Here is a 21,648-nt window from a genome sequence, read left to right on the forward strand (position 1 = left end):
CCGTACCCTGTGCCAAGTGCCCTGTGCCAAGTGCCGTACCCTGTGCCAAGTGCCGTACCCTGTGCCAAGTGCCGTGCCCTGTGCCAAGTGACGTACCCTGTGCCAAGTGCCCTGTGCCAAGTGCCGTACCCTGTGCCAAGTGACGTACCCTGTGCCAAGTGCCCTGTGCCAAGTGCCGTACCCTGTGCCAAGTGACGTACCCTGTGCCAAGTGCCCTGTGCCAAGTGCCGTACCCTGTGCCAAGTGACGTACCCTGTGCCAAGTGCCCTGTGCCAAGTGCCGTACCCTGTGCCAAGTGCCGTACCCTGTGCCAAGTGCCGTACCCTGTGCCAAGTGACGTACCCTGTGCCAAGTGCCCTGTGCCAAGTGCCGTACCCCGTGCCAAGTGCCCTGGGCCAAGTGCCGTGTGCTGTGCCAAGTGCCGTACCCTGTGCCAAGTGCCGTGTGCTGTGCCAAGTGCCGTACCCTGTGCCAAGTGCTGTGCCAAGTGCCGTACCCTGTGCCAAGTGCCCTGTGCCAAGTGCCGTACCCTGTGCCAAGTGCCGTACCCTGTGCCAAGTGCCGTGCCCTGTGCCAAGTGACGTACCCTGTGCCAAGTGCCCTGTGCCAAGTGCCGTACCCTGTGCCAAGTGACGTACCCTGTGCCAAGTGCCCTGTGCCAAGTGCCGTACCCTGTGCCAAGTGACGTACCCTGTGCCAAGTGCCCTGTGCCAAGTGCCGTACCCTGTGCCAAGTGACGTACCCTGTGCCAAGTGCCCTGTGCCAAGTGCCGTACCCTGTGCCAAGTGCCGTGCCCTGTGCCAAGTGACGTACCCTGTGCCAAGTGCCCTGTGCCAAGTGCCGTACCCTGTGCCAAGTGACGTACCCTGTGCCAAGTGACGTACCCTGTGCCAAGTGCCGTACCCTGTGCCAAGTGACGTACCCTGTGCCAAGTGCCCTGTGCCAAGTGCCGTACCCTGTGCCAAGTGACGTACCCTGTGCCAAGTGCCCTGTGCCAAGTGCCGTACCCTGTGCCAAGTGCCGTGCCCTGTGCCAAGTGACGTACCCTGTGCCAAGTGCCCTGTGCCAAGTGCCGTACCCTGTGCCAAGTGACGTACCCTGTGCCAAGTGACGTACCCTGTGCCAAGTGCCGTACCCTGTGCCAAGTGACGTACCCTGTGCCAAGTGCCCTGTGCCAAGTGCCGTACCCTGTGCCAAGTGACGTACCCTGTGCCAAGTGACGTACCCTGTGCCAAGTGCCGTACCCTGTGCCAAGTGCCGTACCCTGTGCCAAGTGCCCTGTGCCAAGTGCCGTACCCTGTGCCAAGTGCCGTACCCTGTGCCAAGTGCCCTGTGCCAAGTGCCGTACCCTGTGCCAAGTGCCGTACCCTGTGCCAAGTGCCGTACCCTGTGCCAAGTGACGTACCCTGTGCCAAGTGACGTACCCTGTGCCAAGTGCCGTACCCTGTGCCAAGTGCCGTACCCTGTGCCAAGTGCCCTGTGCCAAGTGCCGTACCCTGTGCCAAGTGCCGTACCCTGTGCCAAGTGCCCTGTGCCAAGTGCCGTACCCTGTGCCAAGTGCCGTACCCTGTGCCAAGTGCCGTACCCTGTGCCAAGTGCCGTACCCTGTGCCAAGTGACGTACCCTGTGCCAAGTGACGTACCCTGTGCCAAGTGCCGTACCCTGTGCCAAGTGCCGTACCCTGTGCCAAGTGCCCTGTGCCAAGTGCCGTACCCTGTGCCAAGTGCCGTACCCTGTGCCAAGTGCCCTGTGCCAAGTGCCGTACCCTGTGCCAAGTGCCGTACCCTGTGCCAAGTGCCGTACCCTGTGCTGCCGTGTTAATTCCCCCTCCCCCCCCCGCGCTTCTCCGCCGACGCCGCCGCCGCCGCAGCTGCTGGAGCTGCTGCTGGCCCTCTGCTCCGTGCCGCGCCTCCGCTCCTCCGTCAGCCGCGCCACGCTCGCCTCGCCGGCGGCCCCCTCCGCGGCCGCGGCACGGGCCCGGAGGGCCGGCGACGGCGGGACCGCCCGCCGGACGCGGAGGACCCAAGCCCCCGCCGTGCCGCCGCCGGGGCCGCCGGGGCCGCCGGCGGCCCTGGCGACGCTCGTTCGCTGCGCCGGGCGACCGGCGTCCGCCTCCGACGGGGTCGCCCTCCTCTCCCTGCGGCTCCTGCTGGACGTGTACGAGGTAGCGACGGGCGGCAGCCTTGGCGGAAAGAGTTTGCCGGCGATGTCGGCGCTTCCTGCCGTTGTGAGGCGGGATTCGCCCCCGAGCGTTGGGTATTGTTCGCCCGCCGATGAGGGAGAGCGGGCCGGGTTTATTTAGACCGTCGTGAGACCGGCGGTTAAGTTTCAACCTGTGCTGATGCTGCGTCGGCGCGCAAACGGCGGCCCTGCTCGGGTACGAGGGGAGCCGCAGGCTCGGACGGTGGCGACGCTACCGTCTGAGCGATTGTGACCGAACCTCCCCCCGCGGGGCGCTTGCGATCGCCGCCGACGGACCCCCGTGCCGGAGAGGGGCCCCCCCCCCGGAGCCCCGTGCAAAAATTCCACGGCTAAAAAAATGGTCCCGCAGTTTGAGCAGGGAGGGAGTGGGGGGGGGGGGTTTGTTCCGTGAGCAGGGAGTGAGGGGGGTTTGTTCTGTGAGCAGTGAGGGGGGTTTGTTCTGTGAGTAGTGAGGGGGGTTTGTTCTGTGAACAGTGAGGGTGGTTTGTTCCGTGAACAGTGAGGGGGGTTTGTTCGTGAACAGTGAGGGAGGTTTGTTCTGTGAGCAGTGAGGGGGGTTTGTTCTGTGAACAGTGAGGGGGGTTTGTTCCGTGAACAGTGAGGGAGGGGTTTGTTCTGTGAGCAGTGAGGGGGGTTTGTTCCGTGAACAGTGAGGGAGGGGTTTGTTCTGTGAACAGTGAGGGGGGTTTGTTCCGTGAACAGTGAGGGAGGGAGGTTTGTTCTGTGAACAGTGAGTGAGGGGTTTGTTCCGTGAACAGTGAGGGGGGTTTGTTCTGTGAGCAGTGAGTGAGGGGTTTGTTCTGTGAACAGTGAGTGAGGGGTTTGTTCTGTGAACAGTGAGTGAGGGGTTTGTTCTGTGAACAGTGAGTGAGGGGTTTGTTCTGTGAACAGTGAGGGGGGTTTGTTCCGTGAGCAGTGAGGGGGGTTTGTTTCGTGAACAGTGAGGGGGGTTTGTTTGTGAACAGTGAGGGGGGTTTGTTCTGTGAACAGTGAGTGAGGGGTTTGTTCTGTGAACAGGGAGGGGGGTTTGTTCCGTGAACAGTGAGGGGGGTTTGTTCCGTGAACAGTGAGTGGGGTTTGTTCTGTGAACAGTGAGGGGGGTTTGTTCCGTGAACAGTGAGTGGGGTTTGTTCTGTGAACAGTGAGGGGGGGTTTGTTCCGTGAACAGTGAGTGAGGGGTTTGTTCTGTGAACAGTGAGGGGGGTTTGTTCGTGAGCAGTGAGGGGGGTTTGTTCCGTGAACAGTGAGGGGGGTTTGTTCGTGAGCAGTGAGGGGGGTTTGTTCTGTGAACAGTTGAGGGGGGTTTGTTCCGTGAACAGTGAGGGTTTGTTCCGTGAACAGTGAGGGGGGTTTGTTCTGTGAGCAGTGAGGGGGGTTTGTTACGTGAACAGTGAGTGAGGGGTTTGTTCCGTGAACAGTGAGTGAGGGGTTTGTTCTGTGAACAGGGAGGGGGGTTTGTTCTGTGAACAGTGAGGGGGGTTTGTTCTGTGAACAGTGAGTGAGGGGTTTGTTCTGTGAACAGTGAGGGGGGTTTGTTCCGTGAACAGTGAGGGGGGTTTGTTCTGTGAACAGTGAGGGGGGTTTGTTCCGTGAACAGGGAGGGGGGTTTGTTCTGTGAGTAGTGAGGGGGGTTTGTTCTGTGAGCAGTGAGTGAGGGGTTTGTTCCGTGAACAGTGAGGGGGGTTTGTTCCGTGAACAGTGAGTGAGGGGTTTGTTCTGTGAACAGTGAGGGGGGTTTGTTCCGTGAACAGTGAGGGGGGTTTGTTCCGTGAGTAGTGAGGGGGGTTTGTTCCGTGAACAGTGAGTGAGGGGTTTGTTCTGTGAACAGTGAGGGGGGTTTGTTCCGTGAGTAGTGAGGGGGGTTTGTTCCGTGAACAGTGAGGGGGGTTTGTTCTGTGAACAGTGAGGGGGGTTTGTTCCGTGAGTAGTGAGGGGGGTTTGTTCCGTGAGTAGTGAGGGGGGTTTGTTCCGTGAGCAGTGAGGGGGGTTTGTTCCATGAACAAGGAGGGGGGTTTGTTCCGTGAACAGTGAGGGGGGTTTGTTCCGTGAACAGTGAGTGAGGGGTTTGTTCTGTGAGCAGGGAGGGGGGTTTGTTTCGTGAACAGTGAGTGAGGGGTTTGTTCGTGAACAGTGAGAGAGGTTTGTTCTGTGAACAGTGAGGGGGGTTTGTTCTGTGAGCAGGGAGGGGGGTTTGTTCCGTGAACAGTGAGGGGGGTTTGTTCTGTGAACAGGGAGGGGGGTTTGTTCCGTGAACAGTGAGTGAGGGGTTTGTTCGTGAACAGTGAGGGAGGTTTGTTCTGTGAACAGTGAGGGGGGTTTGTTCCATGAACAGTGAGGGGGGTTTGTTCTGTGAACAGTGAGTGAGGGGTTTGTTCTGTGAGCAGTGAGGGGGGTTTGTTCCGTGAACAGTGAGTGAGGGGTTTGTTCCGTGAACAGTGAGGGGGGTTTGTTCCGTGAACAGTGAGTGAGGGGTTTGTTCCGTGAACAGTGAGGGGGGTTTGTTCCGTGAACAGTGAGGGGGGTTTGTTCTGTGAACAGTGAGTGAGGGGTTTGTTCTGTGAACAGTGAGGGGGGTTTGTTCCGTGAACAGTGAGGGGGGTTTGTTCCGTGAACAGGCAGTGAGGGGGGTTTGTTCCGTGAACAGTGAGTGAGGGGTTTGTTCTGTGAACAGTGAGTGAGGGGTTTGTTCTGTGAGCAGGGAGGGGGGTTTGTTTCGTGAACAGTGAGTGAGGGGTTTGTTCGTGAACAGTGAGAGAGGTTTGTTCTGTGAACAGTGAGGGGTTTGTTCTGTGAACAGTGAGGGGGGTTTGTTCTGTGAGCAGGGAGGGGGGTTTGTTCCGTGAACAGTGAGGGGGGTTTGTTCTGTGAACAGTGAGTGAGGGGTTTGTTCTGTGAGCAGTGAGGGGGGTTTGTTCCGTGAACAGTGAGGGGGGTTTGTTCCGTGAGCAGTGAGTGAGGGGTTTGTTCTGTGAACAGTGAGGGGGGTTTGTTCTGTGAACAGTGAGGGGGGTTTGTTCCGTGAACAGTGAGTGAGGGGTTTGTTCCGTGAACAGTGAGGGGGGTTTGTTCCGTGAACAGTGAGGGGGGTTTGTTCCGTGAACAGTGAGTGAGGGGTTTGTTCCGTGAACAGTGAGGGGGGTTTGTTCCGTGAACAGTGAGGGGGGTTTGTTCTGTGAACAGTGAGTGAGGGGTTTGTTCTGTGAACAGTGAGGGGGGTTTGTTCTGTGAACAGTGAGGGGGGTTTGTTCTGTGAACAGTGAGTGAGGAGTTTGTTCTGTGAGCAGTGAGTGAGGGGTTTGTTCTGTGAACAGTGAGTGAGGGGTTTGTTCCGTGAACAGTGAGGGGGGTTTGTTCCGTGAACAGTGAGTGAGGGGTTTGTTCCGTGAACAGTGAGGGGGGTTTGTTCCATGAACAGTGAGTGGGGTTTGTTCTGTGAACAGTGAGGGGGGTTTGTTCCGTGAACAGTGAGGGGGGTTTGTTCCGTGAACAGTGAGTGAGGGGTTTGTTCTGTGAACAGTGAGGGGGGTTTGTTCCGTGAACAGTGAGTGAGGGGTTTGTTCCGTGAACAGTGAGTGAGGGGTTTGTTCCGTGAACAGTGAGGGGGGTTTGTTCCGTGAGCAGTGAGGGGGGTTTGTTCTGTGAACAGTGAGTGAGGGGTTTGTTCCGTGAACAGTGGGGGGGGGGTTTGTTCCGTGAACAGGGAGGGGGGTTTGTTCCGTGAACAGTGAGTGAGGGGTTTGTTCCGTGAACAGTGAGTGAGGGGTTTGTTCGTGAGCAGTGAGGGGGGTTTGTTCGTGAACAGTGAGTGAGGGGTTTGTTCCGTGAACAGTGAGTGAGGGGTTTGTTCCGTGAACAGTGAGGGGGGTTTGTTCCGTGAACAGTGAGTGAGGGGTTTGTTCCGTGAACAGTGAGTGAGGGGTTTGTTCCGTGAACATGTGAGGGGGGTTTGTTCCGTGAACAGTGAGTGAGGGGTTTGTTCCGTGAACAGTGAGTGAGGGGTTTGTTCCGTGAACAGTGAGGGGGGTTTGTTCCGTGAACAGTGAGTGAGGGGTTTGTTCCGTGAACAGTGTGTGAGGGGTTTGTTCCGTGAACAGTGAGTGAGGGGTTTGTTCCGTGAACAGTGAGTGAGGGGTTTGTTCTGTGAACAGTGAGGGGGGTTTGTTCCGTGAACAGTGAGTGAGGGGTTTGTTCCGTGAACAGTGAGTGAGGGGTTTGTTCCGTGAACAGTGAGTGAGGGGTTTGTTCCGTGAACAGTGAGTGAGGGGTTTGTTCCGTGAACAGTGAGGGGTTTATTCTGTGAACAGTGAGTGAGGGGTTTGTTCCGTGAACAGTGAGTGAGGGGTTTGTTCCGTGAACAGTGAGTGAGGGGTTTGTTCCGTGAACAGTGAGGGGGGTTTGTTCCGTGAACAGTGAGGGGGGTTTGTTCCGTGAACAGTGAGTGAGGGGTTTGTTCTGTGAACAGTGAGGGGGGTTTGTTCCGTGAACAGTGAGTGAGGGGTTTGTTCCGTGAACAGTGAGTGAGGGGTTTGTTCCGTGAACAGTGAGGGGGGTTTGTTCCGTGAGCAGTGAGTGAGGGGTTTGTTCTGTGAACAGTGAGGGGGGTTTGTTCCGTGAGCAGTGAGGGGGGTTTGTTTCGTGAACAGTGAGGGGGGTTTGTTTGTGAACAGTGAGGGGGGTTTGTTCTGTGAACAGTGAGTGAGGGGTTTGTTCTGTGAACAGGGAGGGGGGTTTGTTCCGTGAACAGTGAGGGGGGTTTGTTCCGTGAACAGTGAGTGGGGTTTGTTCTGTGAACAGTGAGGGGGGTTTGTTCCGTGAACAGTGAGTGGGGTTTGTTCTGTGAACAGTGAGGGGGGGTTTGTTCCGTGAACAGTGAGTGAGGGGTTTGTTCTGTGAACAGTGAGGGGGGTTTGTTCGTGAGCAGTGAGGGGGGTTTGTTCCGTGAACAGTGAGGGGGGTTTGTTCGTGAGCAGTGAGGGGGGTTTGTTCTGTGAACAGTTGAGGGGGGTTTGTTCCGTGAACAGTGAGGGTTTGTTCCGTGAACAGTGAGGGGGGTTTGTTCTGTGAGCAGTGAGGGGGGTTTGTTACGTGAACAGTGAGTGAGGGGTTTGTTCCGTGAACAGTGAGTGAGGGGTTTGTTCTGTGAACAGGGAGGGGGGTTTGTTCTGTGAACAGTGAGGGGGGTTTGTTCTGTGAACAGTGAGTGAGGGGTTTGTTCTGTGAACAGTGAGGGGGGTTTGTTCCGTGAACAGTGAGGGGGGTTTGTTCTGTGAACAGTGAGGGGGGTTTGTTCCGTGAACAGGGAGGGGGGTTTGTTCTGTGAGTAGTGAGGGGGGTTTGTTCTGTGAGCAGTGAGTGAGGGGTTTGTTCCGTGAACAGTGAGGGGGGTTTGTTCCGTGAACAGTGAGTGAGGGGTTTGTTCTGTGAACAGTGAGGGGGGTTTGTTCCGTGAACAGTGAGGGGGGTTTGTTCCGTGAGTAGTGAGGGGGGTTTGTTCCGTGAACAGTGAGTGAGGGGTTTGTTCTGTGAACAGTGAGGGGGGTTTGTTCCGTGAGTAGTGAGGGGGGTTTGTTCCGTGAACAGTGAGGGGGGTTTGTTCTGTGAACAGTGAGGGGGGTTTGTTCCGTGAGTAGTGAGGGGGGTTTGTTCCGTGAGTAGTGAGGGGGGTTTGTTCCGTGAGCAGTGAGGGGGGTTTGTTCCATGAACAAGGAGGGGGGTTTGTTCCGTGAACAGTGAGGGGGGTTTGTTCCGTGAACAGTGAGTGAGGGGTTTGTTCTGTGAGCAGGGAGGGGGGTTTGTTTCGTGAACAGTGAGTGAGGGGTTTGTTCGTGAACAGTGAGAGAGGTTTGTTCTGTGAACAGTGAGGGGGGTTTGTTCTGTGAGCAGGGAGGGGGGTTTGTTCCGTGAACAGTGAGGGGGGTTTGTTCTGTGAACAGGGAGGGGGGTTTGTTCCGTGAACAGTGAGTGAGGGGTTTGTTCGTGAACAGTGAGGGAGGTTTGTTCTGTGAACAGTGAGGGGGGTTTGTTCCATGAACAGTGAGGGGGGTTTGTTCTGTGAACAGTGAGTGAGGGGTTTGTTCTGTGAGCAGTGAGGGGGGTTTGTTCCGTGAACAGTGAGTGAGGGGTTTGTTCCGTGAACAGTGAGGGGGGTTTGTTCCGTGAACAGTGAGTGAGGGGTTTGTTCCGTGAACAGTGAGGGGGGTTTGTTCCGTGAACAGTGAGGGGGGTTTGTTCTGTGAACAGTGAGTGAGGGGTTTGTTCTGTGAACAGTGAGGGGGGTTTGTTCCGTGAACAGTGAGGGGGGTTTGTTCCGTGAACAGGCAGTGAGGGGGGTTTGTTCCGTGAACAGTGAGTGAGGGGTTTGTTCTGTGAACAGTGAGTGAGGGGTTTGTTCTGTGAGCAGGGAGGGGGGTTTGTTTCGTGAACAGTGAGTGAGGGGTTTGTTCGTGAACAGTGAGAGAGGTTTGTTCTGTGAACAGTGAGGGGTTTGTTCTGTGAACAGTGAGGGGGGTTTGTTCTGTGAGCAGGGAGGGGGGTTTGTTCCGTGAACAGTGAGGGGGGTTTGTTCTGTGAACAGTGAGTGAGGGGTTTGTTCTGTGAGCAGTGAGGGGGGTTTGTTCCGTGAACAGTGAGGGGGGTTTGTTCCGTGAGCAGTGAGTGAGGGGTTTGTTCTGTGAACAGTGAGGGGGGTTTGTTCTGTGAACAGTGAGGGGGGTTTGTTCCGTGAACAGTGAGTGAGGGGTTTGTTCCGTGAACAGTGAGGGGGGTTTGTTCCGTGAACAGTGAGGGGGGTTTGTTCCGTGAACAGTGAGTGAGGGGTTTGTTCCGTGAACAGTGAGGGGGGTTTGTTCCGTGAACAGTGAGGGGGGTTTGTTCTGTGAACAGTGAGTGAGGGGTTTGTTCTGTGAACAGTGAGGGGGGTTTGTTCTGTGAACAGTGAGGGGGGTTTGTTCTGTGAACAGTGAGTGAGGAGTTTGTTCTGTGAGCAGTGAGTGAGGGGTTTGTTCTGTGAACAGTGAGTGAGGGGTTTGTTCCGTGAACAGTGAGGGGGGTTTGTTCCGTGAACAGTGAGTGAGGGGTTTGTTCCGTGAACAGTGAGGGGGGTTTGTTCCATGAACAGTGAGTGGGGTTTGTTCTGTGAACAGTGAGGGGGGTTTGTTCCGTGAACAGTGAGGGGGGTTTGTTCCGTGAACAGTGAGTGAGGGGTTTGTTCTGTGAACAGTGAGGGGGGTTTGTTCCGTGAACAGTGAGTGAGGGGTTTGTTCCGTGAACAGTGAGTGAGGGGTTTGTTCCGTGAACAGTGAGGGGGGTTTGTTCCGTGAGCAGTGAGGGGGGTTTGTTCTGTGAACAGTGAGTGAGGGGTTTGTTCCGTGAACAGTGGGGGGGGGGTTTGTTCCGTGAACAGGGAGGGGGGTTTGTTCCGTGAACAGTGAGTGAGGGGTTTGTTCCGTGAACAGTGAGTGAGGGGTTTGTTCGTGAGCAGTGAGGGGGGTTTGTTCGTGAACAGTGAGTGAGGGGTTTGTTCCGTGAACAGTGAGTGAGGGGTTTGTTCCGTGAACAGTGAGGGGGGTTTGTTCCGTGAACAGTGAGTGAGGGGTTTGTTCCGTGAACAGTGAGTGAGGGGTTTGTTCCGTGAACATGTGAGGGGGGTTTGTTCCGTGAACAGTGAGTGAGGGGTTTGTTCCGTGAACAGTGAGTGAGGGGTTTGTTCCGTGAACAGTGAGGGGGGTTTGTTCCGTGAACAGTGAGTGAGGGGTTTGTTCCGTGAACAGTGTGTGAGGGGTTTGTTCCGTGAACAGTGAGTGAGGGGTTTGTTCCGTGAACAGTGAGTGAGGGGTTTGTTCTGTGAACAGTGAGGGGGGTTTGTTCCGTGAACAGTGAGTGAGGGGTTTGTTCCGTGAACAGTGAGTGAGGGGTTTGTTCCGTGAACAGTGAGTGAGGGGTTTGTTCCGTGAACAGTGAGTGAGGGGTTTGTTCCGTGAACAGTGAGGGGTTTATTCTGTGAACAGTGAGTGAGGGGTTTGTTCCGTGAACAGTGAGTGAGGGGTTTGTTCCGTGAACAGTGAGGGGGGTTTGTTTCGTGAACAGTGAGGGGGGTTTGTTCTGTGAACAGTGAGTGAGGGGTTTGTTCTGTGAACAGTGAGGGGGGTTTGTTCTGTGAACAGTGAGTGAGGGGTTTGTTCCGTGAACAGTGAGTGAGGGGTTTGTTCCGTGAACAGGAGGCGCTAGTGAGGGCTTCCCGGCGCCCTCGGAGCCGCTGCTGCCCATGCTGACAGAGGCGCTGTGCGCGGGAGCGGCGAGCGCCGGGGAGATGCAGTCGGCTCAGACGCAGCGCTGCCTCAAGCTGACGCACGTCCTCGACCTGATGATGCATATCCTTCACCCGCTGCCGCTGATGCCGGTGCTGCTGCTACTCACGCCAGCAGTCTCCTCTCTCCTCCCGCGCCTTCCTGCGTCTCCCTGTGTCTCTCCCCTCCACATCTGACACTTAAATTAAGCACCCACAACTCACACACACACCCTACAACTCACCCACACCCAACCCACCTACCCACACCACCCTACCCACCCACTCTACCCTACCCACCCACCCTACCCACCCACACCACCCTACCCACCCACACCACCCTACCCACCCACACCACCCTACCCACCTACCCAACCCACCTACCCACCCACACCACCCTACCCACCCACTCTACCCACCCACACCACCCTACCCACCCACCCACTCTACCCACCCACACCACCCTACCCACCCAAACCACCTACCCACCCACACCACCCTACCCACCCACCCACCCAACCCACCCACACCACCCTACCCACCCAACCCACCCACACCACCCTACCCACCCACCCACCCACCCAACCCACCCACACCACCCTACCCACCCACACCACCCTACCCACCCACCCAACCCACACACCCAACCCACCCAAACCACCTACCCACCCACACCACCCTACCCACCCACACCACCCTACCCACCCACACCACCCTACCCACCCACACCACCCTACCCACCCACACCACCCTACCCACCCACACCACCCTACCTACACACTCTACCCACCCACCCTACCCAAACCACCCTACCCACCCACCCACTCTACCCACCATACCCACCCACCCACTCTACCCACCCACACCACCCTACCCACCCAAACCACCTACCCACCCACCCACACCACCCTACCCACCCTACCCACCCCACCCTACCCACCCAACCCACCCACACCACCCTACCCACCCACACCACCCTACCCACCTACCCACCCACCCAACCTACCCACCCACCCACCCACTTGAACTCAACTATTTGTATTTTACCAGGTCAGGCTCCACTCACCTACGTAGACCCTTTTTACAGAAGCGACCACCCTGGCTATGAGAGCTCAACGAAAGTGTCTCATCATCATCATCACCATCATTGTCGTCGCCGCGTGGAAATTTCTAGCAGCGGCCAAATACTCTAAATCAACGTGACGTCGATTCTAAATGTGGAGGGAAAGACCGGAGGAACCGGGGAAGAATCCACGCCACTGCCGGGAGAGAGAGACGCAGACTACAAATATACAGCAGCAGCAGGCATCGTCAGGGTCGGGATCGAACCCACGACCTCCTGTGTACCAGGCGAGGTAGTTAACTTATCACGATGGTGAGAGAGAGAGACGCAGACTACAAATATACAGCAGCTGTAGCAGACATTGTCAGGGTCGGGATCGAACCCACGACCTCCTGTGTACCAGGCGAGGTAGTTAACTTATCACGATGGTGAGAGAGAGACGCAGACTACAAATATACAGCAGCAGCAGACATTGCCAGGGTCGGGATCGAACCCACGACGTCCTGTGTACCAGGCGAGGTAGTTAACTTATCACGATGGTGAGAGAGAGAGACGCAGACTACAAATATACAGCAGCTGTAGCAGACATTGTCAGGGTCGGGATCGAACCCACGACCTCCTGTGTACCAGGCGAGGTAGTTAACTTATCACGATGGTGAGAGAGAGACGCAGACTACAAATATACAGCAGCAGCAGACATTGCCAGGGTCGGGATCGAACCCACGACGTCCTGTGTACCAGGCGAGGTAGTTAACTTATCGCGATGGTGAGAGAGAGACGCAGATTACAAATATACAGCAGCAGCAGCAGGCATCGTCAGGGTCGGGATCGAACCCACGACCTCCTGTGTACCAGGCGAGGTGGTTAATTATCACGATGGTGAGAGAGAGAGAGACGCAGACTACAAATATACAGCAGCAGCAGGCACCGTCAGGGTCGGGATCGAACCCACGACGTCCTGTGTACCAGGCGAGGTAGTTAACATCTCCCTAGCCACCGTGGTGATGATGAGAGAAACACACAAACTCCAAATATACAGCAGCAGGCATCATTGGGGTCGGGATCGAACCCACGACCTCCTGCATACCAGGCGAGGTAGTTAACATCTCTCCTAGCCACCGTGGTGACGATGAGAGACTCGCACAAACTCCAAATATACAGCAGCAGGCATCAAGGTCAGGATCGCTCCCACGACCTCCTGCATACCAGGCGAGGTAGCTGACATCTCCCAGCCACCGCGATGATGATGATGATGATGTTTAGAGAGAGACGCAGACTCCGAATACGCAGCAGGCACCAGGGTCGGGTTCGAACCCACGACCTGTTGTGTACCAGGCGAGGTAGTTAACATCTCCCTAGCCACCGTGGTGATGATGAGAGAAACACACAAAACTCCAAATATACAGCAGCAGGCATCGTTAAGGGTCGGGATCGAACCCATGACCTCCTGCATACCAGGCGAGGGAGCAAACATATCGTAGCCACCGTGATGATGATGAGAGAGACTCGCACAAACTCCAAATATACAGCAGCAGGCATCAAGGTCAGGATCGCTCCCACGACCTCCTGTATACCAGGCGAGGTAGCTGACATCTCCCAGCCACCGCGACGATGATGATGATGTTCAGAGAGAGACGCAGACTCCGAATACGCAGCAGGCACCACCAGGGTCGGCTTGGAACCCGCTGCCTCCCAGCCGTTGTTGCCTTGACGGGCGACGCTTCCCCTCTCCCCACTGCTGAGTGGGGGCGTGGGGCAGGAGCAGGAGGAGGCGGCGGAGGCCGGCGGAGGCGGGCAGTGGCATGGCGAGGGTGGGCGCAGCGGTGGAGGCCGGCGGCCTGGCCACCCTGCTGGAGGAGCAGCTGTCTCACAGCCCGCTGAGCACGGGCAGGCCGCTGGCTGCTCGCTCGTCGCCTCACTACGCGGCGTGGTGTGTGTGCGCGTGTGTGTGTGTGTGCTGTGTGTGTGTGTGTGCGTGTGTGTGTGTGTGAGTGTGTGCGTGCGTCGTGCGTGTGTGTGTGTGTGTGTGCGTGGTGAGTGTGTGCGTGGTGAGTGTGTGCGTGTGTGTGTGTGTGTGTGCGTGTGTGCGTGTGTGTGTGTGTGTGCGTGTGTGCGTGTGTGAGTGTGTGTGAGTGTGTGTGTGAGTGAGTGTGTGTGTGCGTGCGTGTGTGAGTGTGTGCGTGAGTGTGTGTGTGTGTGGTCGACTCACTTTGACAACCGGTCGCGCGCTCCCGTCGGTCGACTCGGCCTCAGCGGTTTGTGGAGTGGAACGTCGCCACTGAGGGGGGCGGGGGTGGGGGGGGGGTGTGGAGAGACAAAGGCGGGCCGGGCGGGCGTGGTGCTGGACACCCACACCCCTCGTGTGCCACAGTGCCGGCCTTCGTAGGTGCTGCTACTTGCTACCAACAGCACTTGCCCTACAGCCTGCTAGAGGCTACACGGGGGACCTTTGTCTGTGTCTACCTTCATAGACGCTGCTGCTGCTACTCGCTACTGACAGCACTTGCCCCTACAGCCTGCTAGAGGCTACACGGGGGGCCTTTGTCTGTGTCTACCTTCATAGACACTGCTGCTACTAACAGCACTTGCCCCTTACAGTCTGTTGAAGGCTACGCGGGGACCTTTGTCTGCGTCTACCTTCATAGGCACTGCTGCTGCTACTCGCTACCAACAGCACTTGCCCCTTACAGTCTGTTGAAGGCTACGTGGGGGACCTTTGTCTTTGCAGTGAGGCAGGGGCAGACGTTCTGCTCAAGGCTTTGGAGCTGTTGAGCCGACTGAAGCACGGCCTCCCCAGCCTGGAGGCGAACCTGTACAAGACCCTGCAGGTCGCTTTGCGTACACACGCACACACACACACACACACGCGCGGACACGTGTACACGTGCACACTCGCGCACACATAGCCTTAACAGACTGAAGGGGCAAGTGCTGTTAGCGAGCACCTATGAAGGCCGGAACGGTACACGAGGGGGGTGGGTGGCCAGCACCACGCCCGGCCGCCTTTGTTTCCCCAGCGGCGATGTTTACTACACACCGTACCAGGTACTCGTTTGAGGCTGAGTCGACCTAGGGGAGCCCCGGGACCGGTTCAGGTAATCGTCACCGGTGTTGGCCGTGAGCGGGAATGGAACCCGGGTTCGCCAGGTTCATAGCGCAGCGTAGCGCTAACCGCTACATTATCGCTCACGCACACACGCGCACACACACACACGCACAGTCACACACGCGCACACACGCACACATGCGCACAGACACACGTGCACACTCACGCGACACACACATGCGCACAGTTTCACAAGCACGCTGACGCACAGTCACGCGCACACTCACGCACACGCGCACAGTCACACGCGCACTCACGCACACACACTCGCGCGCACACACACACGCGCACAGTCGCACACGCACGCTGACGCACAGTCACACAAGTACACTGACGCACAGTTACACAAGCACACTGACGCACACACACACGCGCACAGTTACACAAGCACGCTGACACACAGTCACACGCGCACACTCACGCACACACACACGTGCACACTCACGCACGTGAGTGTAGGAAGCCGGTGGTCACCGCGTCGCTGCTTCTGCGGCCGTCCGGAACGCGCCGCTTTCCCTTCAGACATCTGGAAGCCATTGGGGGGGGGGGGGAGTCACGCCACCTTTAAATCATCGCCTGCATCATCATCGTCATCATCGTCATCATCGCCTGCATCGTCGTCATCGTCGTCATCATCATCATCGTCGTCATCATCGTCGTCATCATCGTCTACACTGACAAAACTCGGCTCTCCAGCGCTGTCCTCGAGACAGTCTGGGCTCCCTTCACCTGATGAAGGCCGCTTGTGTTGTGGCCGAAAACGTCGTGGTGATTTTTTGCTGTTTTATTTTTTTACCTACGTGGTGACTTTACCGAATAGAACCAAAGAGGATGGATCCTTGCAGTCACGAAAGCTTCAAATCTAGCACTGCTTCTCGTCTTTAGCTTCTTGTATTTCCCACCACCATTGCAAACTCCGATTAGCACTGTTGGTTGCGTGCGGTGCAAAAGGAGGTCCAACATACAGACGGTGGTGGTGGTGATGTTGATAATGTTGATGTTAAATTTTGATTTAAAGCTTTCGTGACTGCAGTAATTCATATTCTTAGCTCTTTCGGTAAAGTCACGTTGAAGGGAAACAATAAAATAATAAAATATATATATAAAACAATAAAAATTCTCACGACGTTTCGACCATAACACAAACGGTCATCATCATCATCAGGTGATGATGACGACGTTTCGACCATAACACAAACGGTCATCATCATCACCTGATGATGTTTCGACCATAACACAAACGGTCATCATCATCAGGTGATGATGATGACCGTTTGTGTTATGGTCGAAACGTCGTGAGAATTTTTATTGTTTTATATATATTTTATTATTTAATTGTTTCCCTTCAACGTGACTTTACCGAAAGAGCTAAGAATATAAATATAATGTTGATAATGCTGATGGTGGTGATGTTGAGGAGGTACCTGTAATGATGAGAAAATAGGGGATGTTGATGATGATGATGGTGGTGGTAGTGGTGATGATGATGTTGTTGATGGTGGTGATGTTGATGAGGTACCTGCAAGGTGAGGAAGTGGGGGATGGTGGTGATGCGGCCGTCTGGAACGCTGTTTTTTACAATATTAAGAAGCCACTAGGAGCTATGCCACTTAAATCATCATCTAGATTGACAAACTCATTTCTTTAGAACTGCTTCTTGTTGTTGTTGTGCTTAGTGTTGTTGTAGTTGTTGTGCTTAGTGTTGTGCTTAGTGTTGTTGTAGTTGTTGTGCTTAGTGTTATTGTAGTTGTTGTGCTTAGTGTTGTTGTAGTTGTGCTTAGTGTTGTTGTTGTGCTTAGTGTTGTCGTTGTTGTGTTTAGTGTTGTTGTTGTGTTTAGTGTTGTTGTGTTTTGTGTTGTTGTGCTTAGTGTTGTTGTTGTGCTTAGTGTTGTTGTGTTTAGTGTTGTTGTTGTGCTTAGTGTTGTTGTTGTTGTGCTTAGTGTTGTTGTTGTGCTTAGTGTTGTTGTTGTGCTTAGTGTTGTTGTGTTTAGTGTTGTTGTTGTGCTTAGTGTTGTTGTTGTGCTTAGTGTTGTTGTTGTGCTTAGTGTTGTTGTTGTGCTTAGTGTTGTTGTTGTGCTTAGTGTTGTTGTTGTGTTGCTTAGTGTTGTTGTTGTGTTGCTTAGTGTTGTTGTGTTTAGTGTTGTTGTCGTTGTGTTGCTTAGTGTTGTTGTTGTGCTTAGTGTTGTTGTGCTTAGTGTTGTTGTGTTTAGTGTTGTTGTCGTTGTGTTGCTTAGTGTTGTTGTTGTGTTTAGTGTTGTTGTGCTTAGTGTTGTTGTGTTTAGTGTTGTTGTCGTTGTGTTGCTTAGTGTTGTTGTTGTTGTGTTTAGTGTTGTTGTGTTTAGTGTTGTTGTTGTTGTGCTTAGTGTTGTTGTTGTTGTGTTTAGTGTTGTTGTGTTTAGTGTTGTTGTTGTTGTTGTGTTTAGTGTTGTTGTTGTGTTTAGTGTTCTTGTCGTTGTTGTGCTTAGTGTTGTTGTTGTGCTTAGTGTTGTTGTCGTTGTGTTGCTTAGTGTTGTTGTGTTGCTTAGTGTTGTTGTGCTTAGTGTTGTTGTTGTGCTTAGTGTTGTTGTTGTGCTTAGTGTTGTTGTTGTGCTTAGTGTTGTTGTCGTTGTTGTGTTTAGTGTTGTTGTTGTGTTTAGTGTTCTTGTCGTTGTGTTGCTTAGCGTTGTTGTTGTGCTTAGTGTTGTTGTGCTTAGTTTGTTGGCTATGTGCGGTGGCGCAAAAGAAGTTCAACGTGCATGCGTAGTGTGTGCGTGTATGTGTGTACGTGTGTGTGTGTGCGCGTGCTTGTGTGTGCGTGCTTGTGCGTGCTTGTGTGCGTGTGCTTGTGTGTGTGCGTGCTTGTGTGTGTTTGTGTGCGTGTGTGTTTGTATGTGTGTGTGCGTGCTTGTGTGCGTGCGTGCTTGTGTGTGTGCGTGTGTGTGCGTGTGTGTGCTTGTGTGTGTGTGTGTTTGTGTGCGTGTGTGTGTGCTTGTGTGCGTGCGTGCTTGTGTGTGTGTGTGTGCTTGTGTGTGCGTGTGTGCTTGTGTGTGCGTGCGTGTGTTTGTGTGTGTGTGCGTGCGTGTGTGTGTGCTTGTGTGTGTGTGTGTTTGTGTGCGTGTGTGTGTGTGCGTGTGTGTGCGTGTGTGTGCTTGTGTGTGTGTGTGTTTGTGTGCGTGTGTGTGTGCTTGTGTGCGTGCGTGCTTGTGTGTGTGTGCGTGTGTTTGTGTGTGTGTGCGTGCGTGTGTGTTTGTGTGCGTGTGTGTGTGCGCGTGTGTGTGCTTGTGTGTGTGTGTGTGTTTGTGTGCGTGTGTGTGTGCTTGTGTGCGTGCGTGCTTGTGTGTGTGTGCGTGCTTGTATGTGTGTGTGTGCTTGTGTGTGCGTGCGTGTGTTTGTGTGTGTGTGCGTGTGTGTGTGTGCGTGCTTGTGTGCGTGTGTGTGTGTGTGTGCGTGTGTGTGTGTGTGCTTGTGTGTGTGTGTGCGTGCTTGCGTGTTTGTGTGTGTGTGCGTGCTTGTGTGTGTGCGTGTGTATACCTCCGTGTGTCTGCGTGTGTCTGCGTGTGTCTGTGTGTATGTGGGGAGCGGTAGCGTAGCGGTTAGTGCTACGCTACGCTGCGAACTTGGCGACCCGGGTTCGACTTGCCCCTACAGTTTGTTAAGGCTATGCGGGGGATCTTTCTCTTTGTATGTATAATGGGGAGCGGTGGTGCAGCGATTAGCGCTCCGCGCTACCAACCCGGCGGCCCGAGTTCGATCCCCGCTCACGGCCACCGACATAATCTGAACCGGTCCTGGGCCTCCCCTAGGTTGACCCAGCCTCAGTTGAGTAGCTGGTGTAGCGGTGTGCAGTAAACGTCGCCACCGGGGAGACAAAGACGGCCGGGCGCGGTCCCGACCACCCACCCACCCTCTCGCGTGCCGTGCCGACCTTCGGAGGTGCTTGCTAACAGCACTTGCCCTGACAGTCTGTTACAGGCTATACGGGGGGGGTCTTTGTCTACTTCTAAAACACAGCGAGAGGTGGCACAGGGTCTGTTCCGTGACCTCCTGCACCTAGCCTGGCACGACAGTCAACCCATGGCACCTGCAGGGTCTGTTCCGTGACCTCCTGCACCTAGCCTGGCACGACAGTCAACCCATGGCACCTGGGTTTGATCCGTGACCTCCTCCTGCACTTAGCCTGGCACAGCAGTCAACCCATAGCACCTGTTGAGTCTATGGTGCAGTGTTGAGTCTATGGTGCAGTGTTGAGTCTATGGTGCAGTGTTGAGTCTATGGTGCAGTGTTGAGTCTATGGTGCAGTGCTGAGTCTATGGTGCAGTGCTGAGTCTATGGTGCAGTGTTGAGTCTATGGTGCAGTGTTGAGTCTATGGTGCAGTGTTGAGTCTATGGTGCAGTGTTGAGTCTATGGTGCAGTGTTGAGTCTATGGTGCAGTGCTGAGTCTATGGTGCAGTGCTGAGTCTATGGTGCAGTGTTGAGTCTATGGTGCAGTGCTGAGTCTATGGTGCAGTGTTGAGTCTATGGTGCAGTGCTGAGTCTATGGTGCAGTGTTGAGTCTATGGTGCAGTGTTGAGTCTGTGGGCAGTGTTGAGTCTATGGTGCAGTGTTGAGTCTATGGTGCAGTGCTGAGTCTATGGTGCAGTGTTGAGTCTGTGGGCAGTGTTGAGTCTATGGGCAGTGTTGAGTCTATGGTGCAGTGTTGAGTCTATGGTGCAGTGTTGAGTCTATGGTGTAGTGTTGAGTCTATGGTGCAGTGTTGAGTCTATAGTGCAGTGTTGAGTCTATGGGTAGTGTTGAGTCTATGGGCAGTGTTGAGTCTATGGTGTAGTGTTGAGTCTATGGTGTAGTGTTGAGTCTATGGTGCAGTGTTGAATCTATGGTGCAGTGTTGAGTCTATGGTGCAGTGTTGAGTCTATGGTGCAGTGTTGAGTCTATGGGCAGTGTTGAGTCTATGGTGTAGTGTTGAGTCTATGGTGCAGTGTTGAGTCTATGGTGCAGTGTTGAGTCTATGGGCAGTGTTGAGTCTATGTGTAGTGTTGAGTCTATGTTGAGTATGTGTAGAGTTGAGTCTATGTGTAGTGTTGAGTCTATGTTGAGTCTGTGTAGTGTTGAGTCTATGTTTAGTCTATGTGTTGTGTTGAGTCTGTTTAGTCTATGTGTTAAGTGTTGAGTCTATGTTTAGTCTATGTATTAAGTGTTGAGTCTATGTTGAGTATGTGTAGAGTTGAGTCTATGTGTAGTGCTGCTTGATGTACGGGGGTGTTGGTCGTGTGCAGGACGTGCGTCTGGTGCCGTTCCTGGTGTTCTCTTTGGCCTCCGTGAGTCGCGAGCGCGTTCAGTGCGGACTTCGAGTGCTCATGGAGGCCACTCAGCTCCCCGACTTCCCAGCCATCACGTGGGCTAGCAGCTACATCGCTCGCCCCTCACCCGCTCACTCACCCACTCGCTCACCCGATTGCTTGCTCACTCATCCACATACTCACTAACCCACTCGCTCACTCACTCAACCACATTCTCACTCGCTCACTCACCCACTCGCGCACATGCTTGCTTGCTCACTCGCTCACTCACTCACCAACTCACTCAATCGCTCTTCCACATTCTCACTCACCCCTTCACTCAGCTAACTGACTTACGAGCCGTCACGTGGACTAGCAGCTACATCACTCCTCACCCGCTCGCTCACTCACTCAGCCACATTCGCACTCACTCGCTAACCCACTCACTCATCCACATTCTCATTCACCCACCCACTCACTGATCCACTTTCTCACTCACTCACCCACTCACTCATCTACATTCTCACTCACACACGCACTCTCCCACTCAATCACTCACCCACTCCTTCATCCACATTCTCACTCACCCACTCACTCACCCACTCATTCAACTCATCCACTCACTCATCCACTCACTCATTCATTCACTCCCTCACTCACTCATCCACATTCTCATTCAACCACTCACTCATCCACTCACTCACTCACTCATCCACATTCTCATTCAACCACTCACTCATCCACTCACTCATCCACTCACTCATCCACTCACTCATCCACTCACTCACTCATTCACTCACTCATCCACTCACTCACTCATTCACTCACTCATCCACTCACTCACTCACTCATCCACATTCTCATTCAACCACTCACTCATCCACTCACTCATCCACTCACTCACTCATTCACTCACCCACTCACTCATCCACATTCTCATTCAACCACTCACTCATCCACTCACTCATTCACTCACTCACTCATTCACTCACCCACATTCCCATTCAACCACTCACTCATCCACTCACTCACTCATTCACTCATCCACATTCTCATTCAACCACTCACTCATCCACTCACTCATCCACTCACTCATCCACTCACTCATCCACATTCTCACTCACCCACCCACTCATTCACTCACTCAACCACTCACTCATCCACTCACTCACCTACCCACTCACTCATCCACATTCTCACTCACCCACCCACTCATTCACTCACTCAACCACTCACTCATCCACTCACTCACCTACCCACTCACTCATCCACATTCTCACTCACCCACCCACTCATTCACTCACTCAACCACTCACTCATCCACTCACTCACCTACCCACTCACTCATCCACATTCTCACTCACCCACCCACTCATTCACTCACTCAACCACTCACTCATCCACTCACTCACCTACCCACTCACTCATCCACATTCTCACTCACCCACCCACTCATTCACTCACTCAACCACTCACTCATCCACTCACTCACCTACCCACTCACTCATCCACATTCTCACTCACCCACCCACTCATTCACTCACTCAACCACTCACTCATCCACTCACTCACCTACCCACTCACTCATCCACATTCTCACTCACCCACCCACTCATTCACTCACTCAACCACTCACTCATCCACTCACTCACCTACCCACTCACTCATCCACATTCTCACTCACCCACCCACTCATTCACTCACTCAACCACTCACTCATCCACTCACTCACCTACC

The 21,648-nt window shown here is 54.5% G+C and overlaps 1 protein-coding gene across 1 annotated transcript in view; it reads left to right on the forward strand.

Moving 5' to 3' along the window:
• The window catches only part of CIP2A (cellular inhibitor of PP2A), a 71,298-nt gene that overhangs the window by 33,009 nt on the left and 16,641 nt on the right, over positions 1-21,648 (forward strand). Inside the window, exons 10-15 of the mRNA XM_076056577.1 lie at positions 1,871-2,287; positions 2,552-2,567; positions 10,419-10,643; positions 13,293-13,479; positions 14,278-14,377; positions 19,909-20,027. Coding sequence (XP_075912692.1) covers positions 1,871-2,287; positions 2,552-2,567; positions 10,419-10,643; positions 13,293-13,479; positions 14,278-14,377; positions 19,909-20,027 — 1,064 coding nt within the window. The remainder of the gene's footprint in view (positions 1-1,870; positions 2,288-2,551; positions 2,568-10,418; positions 10,644-13,292; positions 13,480-14,277; positions 14,378-19,908; positions 20,028-21,648) is intronic.

This window comes from Petromyzon marinus, chromosome 76 (genome assembly GCF_048934315.1).
Source record: "Petromyzon marinus isolate PM22_M1 ecotype Great Lakes invasive population chromosome 76, UKy_Petmar_22M1.pri1.0, whole genome shotgun sequence".
Classification (NCBI taxonomy): domain Eukaryota; kingdom Metazoa; phylum Chordata; class Hyperoartia; order Petromyzontiformes; family Petromyzontidae; genus Petromyzon; species Petromyzon marinus.